At 42.1% G+C, this 19974-nt stretch overlaps 1 protein-coding gene across 21 annotated transcripts in view; it reads right to left on the bottom strand.

Moving 5' to 3' along the window:
* Positions 1 to 19974, bottom strand: part of DTNA (dystrobrevin alpha) — a 255612-nt gene that overhangs the window by 14331 nt on the left and 221307 nt on the right. For 17 of the 21 annotated variants that reach the window (XM_029921418.1, XM_029921412.1, XM_029921415.1 and 14 more), the window contains 3 exons: positions 19062 to 19175; positions 11700 to 11796; positions 1495 to 1654 (listed from right to left, as the gene is read on the bottom strand). In XM_029921418.1, the coding sequence (XP_029777278.1) occupies positions 1495 to 1654; positions 11700 to 11796; positions 19062 to 19175 (371 nt within the window). Of the gene's footprint in view, positions 1 to 1494; positions 1655 to 7942; positions 9953 to 11699; positions 11797 to 19061; positions 19176 to 19974 lie in introns of those variants that run through there. The other 4 variants (XM_029921427.1, XM_029921425.1, XM_029921426.1 and 1 more) reach the window with 1 other exon arrangement.

Raw genomic sequence — 19974 nt, forward strand, 5'->3', positions numbered from 1 at the left:
ATAAAACAATTATAACGAAAAGCTCATGGATTTAAAATACCATACATTTCTTTAAGATCAGATTTAGAGAAAAGATGTTTTTCTTCTAAAAATGAAAAAAAAAGTTATTTTGAGTAACTTAATTTTTTTTTTTGGTATAACTTATTTTCTTTTTCAGGAAAAAAAGCCATATTATGGATCTTTCCTTTTCCCTCATAGCAGAGAGTACATCATTCTCTTCCTTTAAAATGTAAGATTGTATCCCCTCTACACCCTGAATGAGTCTCTCTTGCCTCACACTCTTGCTGTTTCAGGATATTGCTAATGTCAATTTTTAAAAAATCTGCCGGGCAAGAGGTGATACTTGTATTTCTACAATATTTTGTGAGATTGGAAATCTCTTTATACTTTTTATTGGCAATTTGTAGTTCTTTCCATATCCTTCACCTATTTTTGTTTTGGGGATGTCTTTTTCTTACTGATTTCTATATGCTTTATAAGTATCTGAAATTATGAAATTTGATTGCCACATATGCTGAAAACATTTTCGTCAGCTCTTTTTGTCTTTGACTTTATGTTTCATTTTGCCTTAAAACTAGCAGTCAACTATGTCTTTTCCTTAGATCTATATGTGGGGATCTGGAAGAATGTTCACCATATATTGCTAATTTAAAGAAAATGCAACTGCTGACCAAAATGCAATGCGTGAAAAAGAAGGGTAGATGTTTATAAAAAACACACTGAAACATACATAATTATATATACATGAAAAATTGAGGGGGACAAAACTGTTTAATAGTATTTACTTCTGGGAATGAGACTGGCAGAGTGGAGGTCTGCAGAAGCATTTTTTTCCCCCTGAACTTTCTGTAAATGTAAAATGTGATGGCAAGAAAACGTCTTAAAGGTGTTAAAATATTTCCAAATGAATACAGTCACTTGTCTTGAGGACCTTACCCCTGGCCCTGGTGTGTGAATGGTAAAGGCAGCGGGTGGGAGAATCCAGTTACATTGATCAGTCTTTGCGCCCCTCCATTAACTATGGAGGCCGAATCTCGAACCCTTTGGCCTGTTTTACAGAGGCAATGATCAACTCTTTAGGGCAGCTGTCAAATGACTAAATTATCTTGATCATTGCAAGGCCACATCCCACCCCAGCTGGGGCCGTTTAACCTCAATTGGAGTCTGCTTTAACACAAACCAGGAAATAAGATCTTTCAGAATTTTGAAGTGGGTTACATTTATAAAGCTTCCTGGGATATTGGTGAAAGGCTTCCCCTTCTCTGAATGAGCAAAGATCCATAAAAAATGGAGCAGGACGGTAGAAGCTGAAGGTAAGAGGGTGAAGTGAGAAGCAGACTAGCCTAAGGAGTTTCTAAACCGGCACTGGGGCCAGGCAGGCACAAGGAATACCCTGGCATTTCCACAGTGTGGCTCTAACGGCTCAACAGACCATGGTGACTGAAGTGCCACGTGAAAAAGCAGAACACAACAACAAAAAGTGACCCCACTTACTTTGTGCAAACGCCTCCTGTACGTCACCCCCGACCCCCGTGAGGGAGTCCTGAGGCGTGTGGGACGGGCTGGAGCAGGCGGACGCGGAGCGCACGGGCATGGGGATGGGCCTGCTGATGGTGTGGCTGGGGGAGGAGCGAGGAGAGCCTGCCCCCTGGGTCTGGAGAGACAAGGCGGAGTCGTTAATTGGTTCAACACAGTCACTGTGAGGTTCCTGAGCAGGAGGGCATCCTAGGTAGTTGAGATGGTAATCCTAAACCTGAGTTGCCGGTGCAGATAATTTAGCACCTTAGTCTTAGTCTCTCTCTTCTGGAGTTTTGGTTACTTACTGGAAGTTAAGAATATTAGTACAGCATCGTTCTGTAACGCATGAGATGTGCTCCCACGTAATGAGTATACTGTTAAGTGGTGAAAATTACAAGGTGTGTCTGTTTCCTCCTTGAAGGAAGTTCTACGTAGAATAAAAAGACATTTATTAAGGACAAAGTTTGCAATATAAACAAAGAGACTATTTGGGATGGATGTGGTTTATACCTTCCTAAATATTCAACCTGTCTGTGCTGGCATCATCTTTGAGGATAATTTCTAGGCCAGATTATGTCATGCAACATGGTGCATATTGAGTATCAAATTAAGAATCAAATGAGGTATAAATTGTTTAATCCCTATTTTATGGCAAAAGTTCCCTTTGTCAAACTGCTCTGTGGCTTAGATTCAAATGGGGGAGAGAAATAAGAATGCTTGGATTCTAATTTTTGGCTACTATGCCCTGTAGGAAATACCTTCTCTTCATCGATGAAAAAGCAGTTAATTTCAGCAATAGGAACAGTGGAATTGAAGAGGGAGTAAAGAAAAGAAGGAGAAAGCAACTAAAAGTCACTTCCCTCTGTACCACAGTCCTCGGCATGAAACTGTTCACACCTTGAATTTCACAGTTTGTCTTCACAATGTTTCTTGGAAACATTTTCTGTGTTGTAATAATTAGTTTACAAAGGAAGCCAGTCATGAATAAGAGGATGCAATGAACCCCCCGCCTCCACCGTGCATACGCAAAGATGAGGTGCTCACAGAGACTCCACGCCAGCCTGCTGGGTCTGGCCAGGGAGAGTGAGGACCCTTCCACAGCCCAGCCCAGAGATGCAGCACCAACCCATTCACACCCAGGGGCGTGCACCCTGACAGCACTGCTCTAGAGAGTTCTATTTAGGCTCTGCTGAGGGTCGGGCTGCTTGCAGTTAAAACACACAACATCAATCCTGTCAAATGCCATGCTGTTAGCTTTCCAGGGCTCGGCATCACACAAACAAGTCACATCTATAAACTGAGAAAAATCTAGTATTAAAAATGAAGCAAAACACAACATAGCATGGGAAAGAACTCATGTGATGACCAGTAGGCTGGGGATTCCACTCTTCAATCTCAACAGTACCTTGAATGGTCTGTCCAGGCCCCCGGAAGAGAAGTTTGCCTGCTTGCGATGCTTTGCAGCCTGGGGCCCCAGCCCGCTCAAGGACGGGTCTGGTTTTCCCCAGCAAACCTTGCCAGCTCAGTCTCATTAACCATGAACCCTCTGCTTCTGAGCTACCATGACACCCCCCCTCCTTCCCACACCAATAATACGTGACCACATTTGAGTCATGCGTTGCCATGTTGAAGGGTCTCATGTGTATCCTCACTGATTTCTCTCCATGACTCCCTGAAGTGGGGCATCACTGCTCTTAAGGTGCAGTTGTGGACTCCAGTGCTCGGAGAGGTAAAAAGGATTGTCCAGGAGGCTGAGTAGGAGAACTTGGGTTGGCGTCTGAGCACAGATGCTCCGGCTGCCCTCGGCTGCAGGGACCTGGCTGGGTTTTGGCTGCTGAGGGTCCATCAAAGGGGTTTCATTGCCTTGAGGCCACCTCCCCCGGCAACCCCTCCTGGGTGCCATTCTCCAGGCAGGGCCCACAGGGCTCCCTGCCCTTTCTTACCTGTCCTCTTTACCAAGGACCAGTCACATCATGGAACTGAGGGGGGCCTGGATGGGAAGGTGGACAGAGGGCTGAAGGAGGAGCTCCTCTTGGCTACACAGCTGGGTTACCCACTCAGCTCTGGGGAGCCAGACCCTCTTCTGGGGTAGCAAGTTCATCATAATAACAACACAATTCCTCTGTTGGTGTTGGAGTGTACAAAGCACTTTCACATACACTATTTGGTTTTGTTCTCATTGTTGATGCTAGGAATGTTAGTAGCTTATATTTGAATAGCAATTGGCAGTCTGTGAAGCACTTTAACCCCAACTATTTCACTTAATCCCGTTAGCAACCATACGAAGTATTATATTCCCACTTTTCAGGTTAGCATACTGAGGCTCAGAGGCACTGAATGGGTTACCGAAGGCCTCTGAACTAGAGAGTGGCAGAAATAAAGGTATCCCCAGCCTTTTGCCTACAAGCCCAGAGCTTTCCCACAGCACCACAGCTGCTTCTGAGGACTGCTGGCCCTTCAACCAATCATCACACGCTTCACTATGGAGAAAGGTTTAGCAGCCTGAAGGCTGAGAAAACACGGTATCTGGACCCCCCAGTGAGTGGTGTTGGAGTAGGGGCCCAAGGCTTCTGGCTGGGCTGGGCAATACCTTTTAACTGCGAGGTGGTGGGGCTCAGTGTGTGTGTCCTGGTGGAGAAAGAGCCTGTGGGCTGTTTAGCAATTGGTATAATGCACAGGTGCAAATCTATCTGCAAATCTGCAATCCAGGCAACACTTGTTTCATTACTGATGTGAAGCTATTTATATGGTGCCTGCACTGTCTTTCTAATTATTTTTTAATGTTTATTTATTTTCAGAGAGAGGGATAGAGCATGAGCAGGGGAGGGGCAAAGAGAGAGGGAGACACGCAATCCGAAGCAGCCTCCAGGCTCTGAGCTGTCAGCATAGAGCCCAATGTGGGGCTTGAACCCACAAGCGAGATCATGACCTGAGTCGAAGTTGGACACTCAACCAACTGAGACACCCAGGCGCCCCTGTACTGCCTTCCTAAAACCCAGAAAGATTCTGAATCCTGGGACACATCCAGACCCGGTGGTTTGGGATGTTGGGCTGTGGGGCTGCATTTCAGTATCTTAATGGCCGGACTGGGACTGCACGCACACCAGCACCCCCCCCTCCCCCGGCACCTGTTCCATCAGGCTCTCCAGTGCAGGGTGCTTGTGGGACTGTCTTCTCCCTTTGGGCATTAACCTGGCCCTTCCAACCTTCCAGTCTGTCAGTCTCTTACCTCTGGCAACACTCTCCCCTCTCCTGGTGTCCTGAGCTCTCCCCTGCTGTGTTTGAGGCATTCCCAGCCCTAACTCTCCCTGCTGAACAATGCTTTGTCTCCAAAGCCAACTTCCCCCACTTCGTTTTGCCAGCTTCTTTCCTTCAAAACCCCTCTTCGTGGTCTGTGTTAAGAGAAAAATAATTGACTATAATGATGTGTTAAGGGATAAACAATGGCCTGGATCTAAATTACACCAATGTGTAAATGACTAATAGCCACCATCTCGTAAATGAATATCTAATTGGTGTAATTTCATGCAGTCTGATTACGGGAAGAATTTAAGGAGTGATTCTGTGCTGGAGACAGGATCCAGGGGTATCTTCCCTGTGACTCCCAACCCCCAGGGAATGTCCAGACTCTGAGTAGGAAGGCCCCTGGCTCCCTGGGTAAACATGGCCCTGTCTCTTTGTCTGGACACTGTCCAGTTTGATGCACGGTAGATTCCTGGGACCTACTGCTGGAAATGCCATCTCTGGCCTTCCTTTCTGTTCCTTCTGTAGGCTCACTAGGAAAGGGCAGTTGCTTCTTGGCATTGGGGTTGATCAGTGGAGTTTCATTTTCAGGTAGTGACCGCTATGGAATGGTGGCCTCTGGCCGGGTCATGAAGTATGGCTGTCTGCTAACAACTTCAGAGGAGTTAGAGTGAGTAATCTCTGTGAACATCCTTTCCTGGAAATTACTTGATGATTAATGGAGTGAAGACTTAAGGGACAATGGTCCATGCAGATCAATATATAGAGCTAAAATTCCTGAGAGAAGAGTTGATTTATGGAGAAAGGAAAACATACATCATACTTGGCAAATTTAAAATAGCTTGCTTCCTAGTGAATGAATGAAAAATTCATTTCTGCGCTCCATCCTCTGAGCCCACTCAACCTGCTGTTGTATCAATTTTTAAGAAGTCTGACAAGATCCATACATTTTCTGATTTTTTCCAGGAAGTGTTTTGGTTTCCACTCGGCACCAGAATGGGGGTGGGTGGGTGGGGAACCTTCAGGGAAGAGACCACATGTGTAATTGCTGAGCCAGCACTGCCCGGAGGCAGGCTAAGCAGATCACCAGGAGACAGGAGTGCACAACCCTCCCCTCACTGAAAAGTCTGCCTCTCTGGTTTGGCTGGGAATGCAGCCCCATCAGCCTGATGTGACTCAGCAGCCTGAGAAGGTACAGTGAAGCAGTGTTTAGCTACGTCCAACCATCTTTTCACTCATTCTTCCAACTCGCATTCACTGATATCATCCTAGGTATTGCTGTGTACAAAGGGCTGGGGGGTAGGGATGAGGTGAGTAATCCTCATCAATCAGGCATCACCTGACCTGGGTCTAAAGAGTAGAGATTTGCGGGCAGAGAAGAGGACATATTACCAGGAGAGAAGAATATTCCAGGTCTTAGAGTGTCATGAGCAAGGGAAAAGAAGAGGAGGGGTATCCCAGAGAGTGCGAGGAGGCCCAGATGGTAGACCCACCAGGTTTGCTGTGGGGAATGAAGAGGGCTGAGGCTGGTCTGGGGGTGGCTTAATCTGAACCAGAAGGTCATCTCCAAAGGTTTTTAAATAGAGAAATAATTTTTACTTTCCTAGGATGAACTAAGTCCCTAATTTTAAAAAATGTTTGTGTGCGAGAGTCTGAGAGAGGGTGTGTTTTGAACACTGAACATCAGTCCTAATACTGTAGTTGATTATTTATGATGTGACTCGTGTGCCTCCCCACCCCCACACCATCCCATATCTGATTGCTTCACTGCTCCACCGAACACCCAGCAGAGAAGATGGGTGAGGGAAACAAAGGAAGGTGAACTGATGCTGATAAAACTCGTTATTTCTGGCCTGTTCATATTCCCAATGTATTTGGGAGAAGTAGGAACCCGAGAGACCATGATTTTCAAGTTAACTGGGCCTCCAGTTACTAAGAGAGAAGAGAATGGGGGCATGAGATGGAATTTGAAATTGTGTCACTTTCCTTCTCTGAGACACTCTTAGCTAACTGGAAGGAGGAGAAGTGAGTGTGTGTGCACACGCATGTATGTGTGTACAATATGGGTCAAATTACAGAAGTTTACATGTTGTTGGATGTATGTATATACACATACACACATTCTTCTACTAAAATCTGACATGCATATAGTATTTTACAAAGTGCGTTCACATCCAGTAGCTTTCAAAATCTACCCTCAAATCTTGTGTGCCGTGGTATTAGCAGTCTGTTTGAGATAGATTACCAGGAAGTTAACTGACTTACTCAGGATCTTACAGGTGAGAGTGAAGAGCAGGGACCCTACCATCAGGTCCAATACCAGTCATCCTGCAAACATTTTTTTGAGACCTTATATTCTGAACTCAAAGTCAGGATATCTGGTTTTAGATTGGGACATGATACTGGAAACTGAAGGTCTACCAGAAACTCTGATATATCCTGTCATTGCAATTATACCCCAGCTGCCATGATTACTACACTTTTTATGAGTGTTCTTTTTATGGTCCCTTCAATAAATCTTAAAAATACGCAAAGAAGAAAGAGGGTAGGATAATTTTGATGCAAGTTTTGTAAAAAAAATTTATTGCTTATGATACCATAATCATCATATTATATTACAGGCACTATTTTTTTAGAATTCATGTTCTCTCCTCAAGGGGGATAAATTCATGCAGTATCTCTAACAAGAAACAGCAGAAGTAGGAATTATATATACCAGTATCATAAAATACATTGAACCACACAGACTTACGATAAAGCAAGTAGAGGTTATTAAATCAAGCACAATTGTTGTGTGCAGTGTCTTAAATCTGATTGTACAAAGAGAATGTCCCCAAAGGGGTAAGGCTTATAAATAAAAACAGAATTTAGAAGCTGACGCCAGACTAAAACCTCTAAATTCTCTCCTTAGATCATGTTGTACCAAATCTATATATTCGAATGGCATGTGTCTCTTTCCTGCAGAATTGCCTGCTTGGGATGGGGACATACAGGATCCTGTCTTTAACTCTAACTGAAGGTCAGTATAATAATCAGCCACTTGACATCTGCTGCTGCATTTGTTCCTTTTATTATTCAGCACAAATTCTCTAAAGCTCTGAGTAAAGACTTCCTTTTCATATTTTATGCCAGCAGAAATTTTGGTCCCCTGAGAACTGGTATTTCTGTTCCGATAAAACCACCAATTATGTTTTCCTTTCTTTCTTTCTTTCTTTCTTTTTTTTTTTTGCCTCATTGCTAAAAAGCTCAGAGGAACACCCTTGTCTCTTATGATTAGCATATCTGCATTTTCCCTTCTTTAGTTTCTGATCTTTCTATATTTATTTTATGAAGATATTGTCGATGTCTTTTGTTGTAAGCTGCCTTGGATCCTTTTTGAAAAGAGGTCTGACTGTACAAGCAAATCAATAAATGGGTAAGACAAGCGAACTCTCTCCCCACCCAAACATTGCATTGCTGATGCCTGAGTGGTCCCAGGGATGGCCCTTTAGAACCGAGGCAGCGGGACCCAGCTGAGGGCTGACTTTCAGAGACGCAGCTGTAGTTGAGGGCGCCGTGGGAGGAGCCGGAAGGAAGGGAGGCGGTAATGCTCTATGAGTACAGCCATGGGTTTATGAACTTCCTGGTCCACAGCCTTTCAAGAATGCGTGGCCTGGGGAATGGCGGGAAAGGGGCCCCTGGGGGAGACAGCTCAGCAAGGCTGATGGACTATAGGATGATTACCCTTTCTCTCTCCACTAGGTGGAAGGTTATATTTGAGTCTCCCCCGCCCCCCTTTTCTATGCACATGCTAAGTAAGAGACAGGAAAGAAAAGAGGCTGTTTGCAAAGAGAAGCAGCACAGCAAGGCATTTTTCTCTACCATGATCTAAGTGTGCTGGAAGTACAGCAGCAGTACCCCGTGTACGCCTTTATGGGCAATCAGACAGGCTATAAATGTGCGTCCTTCACCCAGGGGGACTGTCTCTCATTAAAATTTGACTTTAGTAAAGCAATGTTTTTCACAAAATACAAAATAGTGTAATACATTGTCTTTATTGTCTGACATTACAGATTAGTTTTACACTTTCCTTTTTTACAGACCGTGGGAATGAAGGATAAAAACGTGTCCAGCATTTTGCAAACATTCTTCGTTACACACAAACACACACAACGAATAATAGGAAAGAGAATACAGAAGAATAAAAGGTACGTTGAAATTGGACAGGCTGTGGTTCTAAGTGATCCATGGAAATGATGCAAAACTTCCTGGTGATACCAGCAAGTGGGCTATGTCGTCACACACGGTTTGGTACATGCACTTGAAATTAAAGCTGCTGTTCTTTTGCTTCTAGTTTGTTATTATTTTTTGAGTATGCTACTCCCTCTCCTGGCTCTGAACCTGACCACAGGGTCAGACATAGGGTTCCAGTGGAGAGACTACAGTTAGAGAGTCACAATGTTCCTGCTTCCGGAGAAGATGTTTGCAAGGGCTTTGTGAACTCCCAGAGCAGAGAGGTTCTTGGTGATAAGGAAAAGGCTGAAAGTTACCTATTCTTTTGAGATTATTATGAACCAGTGGTAGGGATTCTGCTCACGAGAACTAAACAATGGGAAATGAGCAGTTACTGAGTATAGTGTTTCTCTTGGATTGAACACATTTTGGTGACCAGAGAGGAGCAGAGCTTAGTAATTATGCAATGAAAAGAGATGTAATTGGCTGACTTTTGTACAAGGAGGTCACACACCTTTCCAGTAAAATGGAAACTGAACTAAATGAGAGGATGCAGGGGTTAGCTTGAGTGCTGCGGGCAGCTTTAGTGGTCGGAGTGGGTGCCTCTCTGTTCAGAGAAGGATCTGATCAACAACCCAGAAAAGCAGGAGACTGGTTGGAAACTTAGACCCCTGGAGATCTAAAAAGTCTCCAACACATTACGATTTTTCCCCCTTCTAAAAGGTTTAATGCTCTTCTTTCAATGCCCACAGTAGTAACAGTTATTTAAAAAAACCGCTAAATTTTATATGTCTCAATTCAAGCACTACATTGAAAAGGAAGCAAATTAGTATGATTTTTTTTTCTCTTTCCAAACTGAAGCATGAACATACATTAGAGGCAAAAGCAATGAGAAAAACAGCAGGATGGCAGGCCCCTCCATAGTTAGTTAAGACCTGCAGTAGGGAACATAACTTACTCCCTGCTTCAGTTCTTCTTCCTACAGAAAGATTGAATCAATAACAGTTAGGTTACCCAGGGTTCCAGGCAGAGCGCGTACATAGAGTGAGGGAATGTAAGATGGGGGACACATCAACATGGCTTCGATGGCGGCCTCCCCGACATCAGTGACTTTAGTCCCAGGTCTGTAGAGACTACAGACCATCTCATTCCTTCCTATGTCCATCTAACCTTTCACTACGATCCATCCCTCTTGCCTGCTCTTCGTACATCCTGACAGAACAGACTATGGTCAGTTTGGCTAGGTCAGTGCCTACCAAGGTGGTAAACAGACACCCTCCCTCACCCCCCACTATTGCTGTGGTGACAGAAGCTACAGGAATATAAGCAGTGGGCTATTTTCAAGGTTTCCTGTCATTCAATGAAGGGAAAGATCAGATCGACTCTCTTCATTTGGTATATTTGAAAAGGAAAGCTGAAAGAGCTTTTCTGGATCATCAAATGAGACAACAGGGCACAAACAGTGAAAGGTTATCCATTATCCACTCCTGTCTTAATATATATATAGTACAACCAAAACGGAGTTCTACACTTTACATGGCTAATACACTGAAAAGTAAATTTTGTGTAGTGATGATAAAGCATTCGCCACACTGATGGCAGGAAAAGTTGACTGAGGAATGAAACAAAAAGAGAAAAGAAAACCAAAGAAGGAAGTGTTGTATGTGTATGTGTGTGTCCAGGGCCAGGACATAGTAGGTTTCAACAAATATTTATTAAATAAGTAAAAGAAAGGAAGGAAGGAGGAAGGAAGAGAGAAAGAAAGCAATGAAAAAAAGAAAAGAAAAAGAGGAAAGAAAGAAAAAGAGGAAGGGCAAAACAAACAGTAAATGATGGTGTGTCGGGGATGCAAGGGATCCAGGGACTGTAGGACGGACATTTGTCCCACAGGTAAGCTGCCCTGGGACCCGGCAAGTTTCAGTATCAGCTTCTGCCTTTGGCATGTCACAGTTCCAATCACAGTGGTTTCCGCTAGTCTACCTCAGGCGGACGACCACCTAGCACTGACACCTCTCCTGGCCGACTGTGGCCAAGTGGCATAGTTAGCCTACTTCTGACTTCACATGTGATTTAGTATATACTGAAGAGCGGGGTAGGGGTTTTTAAAAGGGAGAAGGCCACTTCCCGGTGAGAATAACAGATGACAGCGCTCTGCAGAGGACTTCCCTAGATCATCTTGTTAAACACTCTACCTACAGAAAGCTAAGGGGGTATTCCTGTTTACAGTTTGTACTTGAGACTCATCAAAGTGACACGGCTTGCTGCTAAAGCCTCACAGATGAGAGAAAATATTTCACTGAAATTATCGGTTACTCCTCTTAATAAAACTATAATCTCCAAAGTTATTTCATGGCTATATCTTCATTTTCTGAATCGGACATTAACTTCTGCTCACTTTATTCAGAACTTCTGAAGCTATTAAATGTACAGTATTCCGAAATAAATCCAGTTTTATTCATTTCAAGGACATAGGAACTAGAAATAAGCCAAAAGTTGTCCTATGAAGGTCCCCAGTAGTCTGGTTCCAGGAAATGGCTAAGAATGAGCCCTATAATTGGCTGCTATCATTGGACATATCTAAGAAAAGATCCTACATCTGGGACTGAAGCCGTACTTTGGGGAAAATCACATACAGTAATTGGAGAAACCACTACACATTATGTGTGAACGATTTTTTCAAATGCCATCGTCACAGGTCTAGGAAATATTTATTTGCAATGTCTTACCTTTAGTAGCTTCATGAGACCTTCTAACTGGACCATTAGCTCTCTCCGGCTCTCCTGGAGAGCAGACATTCTCTGTTCCAGCTCATCCTTGCGCTGTCTAAGAAAGAAGTAGTCGTCATCAGAACAGCATTCAGCCCACCGAGCTGATCACACTTCCCAGTCTTGTGACACTAGTAGACAACCAGAAAAAGGGCATCTCTGGATCTCTGATGTGGTTTCCAGGCAGGGAAATGTCAAATGAATAAACAATTTTAGCTTGAAGTGTACATTTGTTAGAAGTTGTACTAAAACATGAATGAATTAAAATCCTCTTGGATATACTCCCCCTCCTCCCCCGAATTAACCAGTTAACGAAATCTTTTCTGAATGCTTAGTATGTCCTGGGCCCTGTTCTGTGCCATTGGGCTCCCTTAAGACAATAAACAAAAACCAAACTATCACTGAAAAAGATCAGTCCCACAGATCTTCAAAACCCAAGGATCCTTTTGTAAATCTCAAAGGGCATACTGATTACCGTAATATTTGGAAATTGGGTTTTAAAAGTTTATTTTTCATTTCTTCCATTCTTAGTATGTAATAGTACAGAGTTTTTATAGTCAATTGAAGTTTTCTGGTTTGTGTTTGACTTTATAGGAGTTCCTACAGAATTGTTCCAACTGAAAACAGCCTATAAGATTTGTGTTTGTTTAATTTTGTTTGTTTTGCAGAACTTCTATTAAATTGTCAGCAAGAATGGAAACCACAAAGGACAATCTATACTGCATCGTTTATATTGACACTAAGAGGTACCAAGAATATCTTTGAAAGCGGGAAAAGAAATGAAACTGTATGGAGAAGAATATTAATGGTTTGTATTCTGATGTATATGTATACTTTTCAAGTGACTTTCAAGTCTATGATTCGTGATCATTAGTGAATAATATATACAATTTTTCCCCATGCCTCCAAGGCTTCTGTTTGAGTTTGAGATATTGAAACTAATATTTTAAAAACGTGTGAATACTTTAGCCATGTGTTACTGTATGAATGGATGTTCCTAGTCTCAATGGCAAAGGCACAAGATTACGTGGAGCGATAGCAGAGACTATGAAATGAAAAACTGACAGTATAAAAATGTCACACTGACTTAGGTCAATGACTCAGCCAATTGAAAGATATTCTGGGGGAGGACAGGTTATGGATATAAATGAAACATTTCGAATTTGCTTTGATTCGGGCTTTCTCTAATGAATTATGAATTTAAAATTTATAAACGTATCTCTATTCTTTTTGAATGAATTTGTTTTTGGCTTTAATTGCCATTCAAGGCTTACTTACTCCCAGAACATTCCTTCCTTTTTCTTTACAGTTGCCTCTTTTCTGAATCCCGAAGAATAGAAACATCATGATTTTATAGACTTTAATGGTATCTTATTTTAGTCTTTGTCTTCCTGGGGTGCAACATTCTAATTTTGAAAGCCTTGCTCCATTCAAAAATACTCTTCAATGACAAATCCACTAGCTGCTTTATCGTTGACCTTGTCTGCACATGCTGTCCCAAATATATTTTTGGTAGGGGTTGGCAGAAGGATAGATAATGTTTCTGATGTATTTCTGGTTCTCTTCTAGATACTGTTTTGTAAGTTTTGGACTTTTGGTCATAGGAGCATTTTACAAAGAGGGCTGCAGTAAATTCTAATATTGTAGGTAAGAAATACTAAGAAAGGCATCTAAAAACTATGTGAAAAAGTTAACTGGTATTAATTTAGAATTAATCAACAATAAAAAAACTTGTTTGATCAGTTTTCTTATAAGTAGTAATCTTTTAAAACATGATACCCACTCTTTCATGCATTGATTAAATTCAATTAAAAGAATTTCATTTAATAATGTCTTTACTTAATCTCTGTAAGTGGCTACCAAATGTGGGTCTGATTAAGAAATTTGTGGTGTAGCTTCCACAGTTCCAAGTGGGAACAAAATAACAAGGACTAAGTAGTGATTTTATTTTCACAGAGCTAAATGTATACCTCTGTAAAGGAATGCCTTATATTTTGAGATTCTGCCTGATAATTTCTAATTTTGCATGTGTTTTTAAAAATAATTTATATATATATAGATATATGTTAATGTTTATTTATATTTGAGAGAGAGAGAGAGATGGAGAGGGAGGTGAGGAGAGAGAGTGAGACACAGAATCTGAAGCAAGCTCCAGGCTCTGAGCTGTCAGCACAGAGGCCAACATGGGGCTCGAACTAACCAGCCTGAGTTTATGACTTGAGCCGATGTTGGACACTTAACTGACTGAGCCCCCCAGGCGCCTCTTGTATGTGTTTTAAAACCTACTTTCTCTTGTATGTGTCTTAAAACAATGTTGGGACAATAGGCAAATCTTTAACATAGATTGTATATTAGATAATAATATCAATATTAACTTTCCTGTATTTGATAATGGTGCCATGGTTATGTAAGAGAATACGTTTTAACATAGGAAATATACACAGAAATACTTAGTGGTAAGGGGTATGAGGTCTGTAACTTACTCTCAAATGACTCATCAAAAATGTATATGCAGTTATATATATATATATATATATATACACACACACATACATATATATATATATATAAACATATGTAGGGAGACAGAGAAGGGTGAGGTAAAATGTTATCTCTAGGTGATGTATAGAAGGACATTCATTGTGATTTTCTTACAACCCTTTTGCAGGCTTAAATTTTTTTCAAAATACGAAGTTAAAGAATATACTGTCATTCATGAAACTGTTGTGATATGAGATGGTGGTAATTTAAAAAATATATCCTCATAAGGGCACCTGGATGACTAGTTGGTTGAGCCTCCAACTCTTGATTTCAGCTCAGGTCATAATCTCACAGTCCGTGAGTTGGAGCCCTGCATCGGGGTCCATGCTGACAATGCTGAGCCTGCTTGGGATTCTCTCTCTCCCTCTCTCTGCCCCTCCCCTGCTCTCTCTCTCAAAATAAACTTAAAAAAATATTATATGGTAAAACAAAAAGTACACAACTTTATGTTGTTTCCCAAAAATAATTTAAAAATTAAGCTGGTCTATTAAATTCAACTCTGGAAACCACCAATTTACATCAGAGATTACACTTTCAGTTTTAATTAACAGAACAAGAAACGTCACCTTATATTAGCAAGTTTTCTTGAAGAATTATTTTATATACATTGAAAAGAATGCAATTTTGGGGGTATAAATAAAATGCTTTTTTTTGGGCAAGGTATAGATATGGAAATTATACTTTTTTTCCTCCTTGACAAGGATTTGTAGTGTGAAGTTAGTTGCTTCGCAGTTTTAATAAATGTTTTCTTCATCCTAGAAGATGGTATTGTTTTGCAAACACAGTTCTTTAGCTATCTCTTAATGGTTTTGCAGCTTGTCCATTCAAGACACAAACATCCATTTGGCACTTTTGTTTTAAGACACTGTAAATAAAATAATGAGTAGGATACGGTTTTTGTCCTTGAGTGAAAGAGGAGGAGAAACAAGTTCAAAACAATGATGGCAATTGTATAATAAAAATATGAACAAATTGCAGCACGTGCTAACACTGTAAAAGATGTTCAGTTCCATATCGTGGTAAAAACTGAAGGAAGGCTTGCTAGATAACCTTGCAAAACCTCCCTCCAAAACTCCACCCAATGTAGAAAGGAAAGACGTCAGGAACTATATGGTATGTTCCAGACCTTTCTGTGCTTCATCTGTGCCTCTGTATTCTTGAAGCTACTAGTAGAGCTCAATGATGAAGTAAAATCTCTGAATCATGTGAGTCTGACTTTACATTCCAATCCACTGTGGTGGCTGGACATGCGGCCATCCCCCTTCGATGACTTCCGGTTGTAGGATTCACAGCAACATCCTCAAGATAGTCTGTAAGGCCACACAGCGTCATGGTCCACCCTCACCTACGTCTTCAGTGCCATCTTTTACCATCCGCCCTTGCATTTGCTGCATTCTATGTCTATAGACCTTTCAGTTCCTAAAAAAAGTGCCAGATTCTCTCCCGCCATCTGGTCTTTGAACATATGGCCTCTGTCTTCCAGGAGACTCTTCCTCGGCTGTTCTAGACCCTCTGCCACCCTTAATCCCCGTTCCCATTCATCCTTCATCCTTCAACTCAACCAATCCTTCTTCGTGGTAACCTTCTCTGACCAGTGAAGGGCAGATTGGATTATTATGTTTCGATTTAAAGTAAGATTCCTCATAGCACTTATCTCAGTTTACAATTATATTCTTATTTGTGCGCTTATTTGGTTAATGTCATTTTCCTACTGGGCCACACATTCTGTGAGACCAGGACAGTATCTTTTTCAACTCAGTTGTGGTTATACTGCATTTTAGAAATATTTGCTAGATGAACTAAATGAATAATAAAATGCGGGATGATAAATCTGATAGCAGCGTAGATGCATTAGAGGCCAGAATCAATTAAGTGAGCAGTAACAGTCTGGCAGGAGAGAATTAAAACCCAAGAAAAGGAGATGGAATCCACATGTGCTACTCATTATGTGGGATCTTGGGCAAATTATTTAACTTCTGGGAATCTGTTTCCATACCCATAAAAAGAGTACAATAATAGTGTCCATCTCCTGGGTTTGTTACAGCAATTACCTGGGACAGTGTATCATAGAATTTAGTGCATGGGAAGCATCAGATTAGTACACAGAAATGCCCATCATATAACCCCATTCAGTTGCCAGATCTGGGTTGCTAACTTGGCTTTCAGCTTTTTTTGTGGCTAATGTAAAAAGGGAAATGTGATTATTTAGAGAGGTCATAATGCTCTTAAGATAAAAATGGATTGCACTGAAAGCTGAGCTCTGCTCCTGTCTCCCCTCGCCTGTTTCCCAGCTGAAAGAAATTTCTCCTATTCGTTTCTCAATAAGAGGCACCAGCAGGTTGAAATGGAAGGAGAAGATCTCTGTCCAAAGAGTTCCTGTGGCTGCTACACGTGGCCACCCTTCAGTGTGAACAAAGACCAGAGTAACTGTGCAAGAGGCCATTGTTATGGAGTCTGAAATGACTAAAGGATAAAAGAATACTCAAAGCACGTTTCTTGACTTGGGATGTCAGGGTATCTGTGAAATCCCCAAATTGCGGAAGTACTTAGCAGAGAATCAGTGGCTTATAAGGATCTAGAGAAATACCCTTTAAGGGAGGGGATCCCTTCTTCCTCAGGTAGAAGAAATGTATAGAATATGGTGGCAGGCAAGCAAATCAGTTGGGATTTAGGTATCTCAGGCCTCTGGCTTCAGGTGTGGGCTCCTAGGTGAGTGCCCAAAACACTAAAGTTTTTCACAGAGCCAGACTCTTTGGCGTGGGTTTGGGCTCAGCTGGGCCTACGGGAATGCCCACAAGTCAGGGCCAGGAGGGTGGTTAGAATTATCAGTCTATTCCAAGAAAGCAATGTCAAGGAGGGAAGAAATCTCAGTTGGCAAACTATCATCAGTGACCCAGGCCCATCAAGATGCCTTCCCAGACTGTATCATCAAAATGGAACCAAATACTTTTGAAAGCAAATACTAATGGGTGATCTGATGAAAATGTTTACTCCTAGTCATCATCCCTCCAATAGAGAATGGGACAATCAATGGAAGAGGCATAAAGAACATTTCAGGTGGGGACAAGGTACCTAGATGTGGAGATGAATGATTACTCTATTTCCAAATTGGTTTATTCAGTTATATTTCCGTGTAAGTCTGACTCACAGTTTGTGAGCTGGGAGGGCTTACATAATCCTATTAGACAAATTTTCTTTCAAGCCGGCATTTACTTTTATATGCCTTTGAGGATGATGATATGGAATGTCACCTTTTCCTTCTATCCATTTTCATCCCACCTGGGTGACGTGTAGGAAAACATGCAAGGACTTCGAATACATCTTCCTGAAGGAAGGACCAGAGATTATATGGTTTGAAGAGGAAGGATTTCTGTTTCTTCCACTAAGTTATTTTGGCATTTGAAAAAATGACATGATCCCTTCCCATCAAGCAGCCCCCACAGGTGGCTGGTTCCAAAGATCTTTCCGTAACTCGTGCCTTTGGTGGCTCTGCTGTCTAGCCAGGTGCACAGGCCTGCAGGGAGGGAGAATGGGGCCTCACTGAGAGCAGGCAGGGTCTGCAGCTGGGCAGATGTGCTGTGATGCCTTGCCATGCATGTGCCTGAAAAGCAGGGCTGGGATGGAACCCCCAGAAACATCCATGAGTACAATCAATAGGGACTTGGTAAAAGCCAAACAGCCTGCTTCATTTAGTCATTTCGTATGGATGAAGTTAATGGCACTCTGATGATGACAAGGGTTTCTGAGAAGAGGTATCTGTACTTGCTCTAAAAAGTGTGCCTCAGAGTTAAGATATACCTGAAATGTACTTGGCACTGAAACTAGAAGATGGAAAGAATATCATACTTGCTAACAACCAGAAATGCCTTGTGAAATATGACATTTCTGTGAAGCAATGTCTATGAATTTATTTCAGAGCTGTTTGCTGGTTGCCACAGCCCCTCCATCCTTTCGCACATGAGCCCAGAGAACAGTCCTCCGCTATTCTCTACCTTTCTGAGTCTGAAAAGTGTGGTGAAATTCAAGGGTGGAACCAGATGACCTTTCAAACTCAAATCTCATGATGCCACACTAGACAACACCAGGTGTTTTAATTCATTAGCAGAACAAGAAGGTATGAAGTCTATTTTTTAAGGTCTACATGTAAAGTTATTATGGACCAAGATTTAGAGAAAATCAGACTCCTTTTTTTATGGGTTACAGGTAAAATTTTCAATGTAAAAGCCTGTGATGTTTATTTAACCATTTCTGTGTTTGTTTTGTTGATCACTTGTTTCATAAACACACTGTTGATAGTGCAAATAACTAGAAAGAGTTGAGTTCAAATGTTTTCCAGTGAGATTTTGTTTGTAAAGAACACTGTTTTCCCCTTCCCTGTGTCAAATGAAAGAATAAAATATACTAAGCATCTCCTTAAGCCCCCCAGATCTCAATGAATAGGCCTGTGCATTATAAAAGAAACAGGGGCACCTGGGTGGTTCAGTAAGTTAAGTGTCTGACTTCGGCTCAGGTCATGATCTCGTGGTTTGTGAGTTCGAGCCCCGCATCGGGCTCTGTGCTGACAGCTCAAAGCCTGGAGCCTGCTTGCTTCCAATTCTGTGTTTCCCCTCCTCTCTCTCTCTCAAAAATAAATAAACATTAAAACATTAAAAAAAGAAAAAGAAACAGCAAGCATGTCAGCAGCTATGGGGGCTAAGGACTGTTTTCTGGCGAGAGGGTGTTACACTTCTGGAAGGGCCCAGTCACTTGCATTTCCCAAGAGGCCGTGGGCTCCTCTCTTACCTGAGGAGCCGGAGTTCTGCCAGCAGAGTGGGGTTTTGCTGTGCCTTCTCTGGAGTGGGCTGAGAAGCTTGTTCGTGCTCTAGCCGCAGTCTCTGGATCTCCTGTAAGATTTCTCTTGGGAGAGAGGAAGAAGGTAAGAAACCAGGGTCAGTTAACTTCCGGGCTATCAGGGATGCAGACATCTGAGGGGCGTGGTCACCCTGTGTTTGGGCGCAGAAGCAAGACTCACTAGCCAACAGTGTTTGCGAGGGAGGGGTCAGTGGTAGCTAGACAGGCGCTATAGGCAACGGAAGGCTGACTTCGGCACCAGCACATTCAAGCTGCACTGTTTTTGGAGCCTTCAAGCTGAGTGTTCTCACCAAGGACTTCATAATCTCACTGGTAAGTAATATAATGCTGTGGTAACGTGTTCAACTTTGAAAAGTGCGCTGCTTAGGAGCAAAAATGTATCTTCTGATTATTTCTGATCACAGCCTGACATCATCAAGTCATTGTAGCTACCAGGTAAGAGTTGCTTGGAGGGAAAAGAGTTGCAGGATAAATGGTGCTCATTTCACAAAACTAAATAACCCCATTCTCTCACCAGGAATGAAATTCCTCTCCTTGAATTTATCTGAGAAGCCCCCAGTTATGCAATTTTTTTTTTCTTTTTCTTACCATTTTCAGTCTCAACAATGGATCTCAATGAGGGTAGTCTTGGAAGGAAAGTGCTTTTAAAAGGATTCACTGTAATTGAGTGTGTGACATAAGAGCACTACTGGTGTGACCCCTGTCAGGGGTGAGATGCGTGCGTCTATTATTGATGTTGGAGCCTGGGCTGCCCTGCACTGAGGTGAATATTAGGCTGCCCATAAAGGATAGGTGATCTATGCAAGGCAAATTATCCCTAAGTGAGTTCGAAGCCATTAAGCAA

This window comes from Suricata suricatta, chromosome 14 (assembly GCF_006229205.1).
Source record: "Suricata suricatta isolate VVHF042 chromosome 14, meerkat_22Aug2017_6uvM2_HiC, whole genome shotgun sequence".
NCBI classification, from domain to species: Eukaryota; Metazoa; Chordata; class Mammalia; order Carnivora; family Herpestidae; genus Suricata; species Suricata suricatta.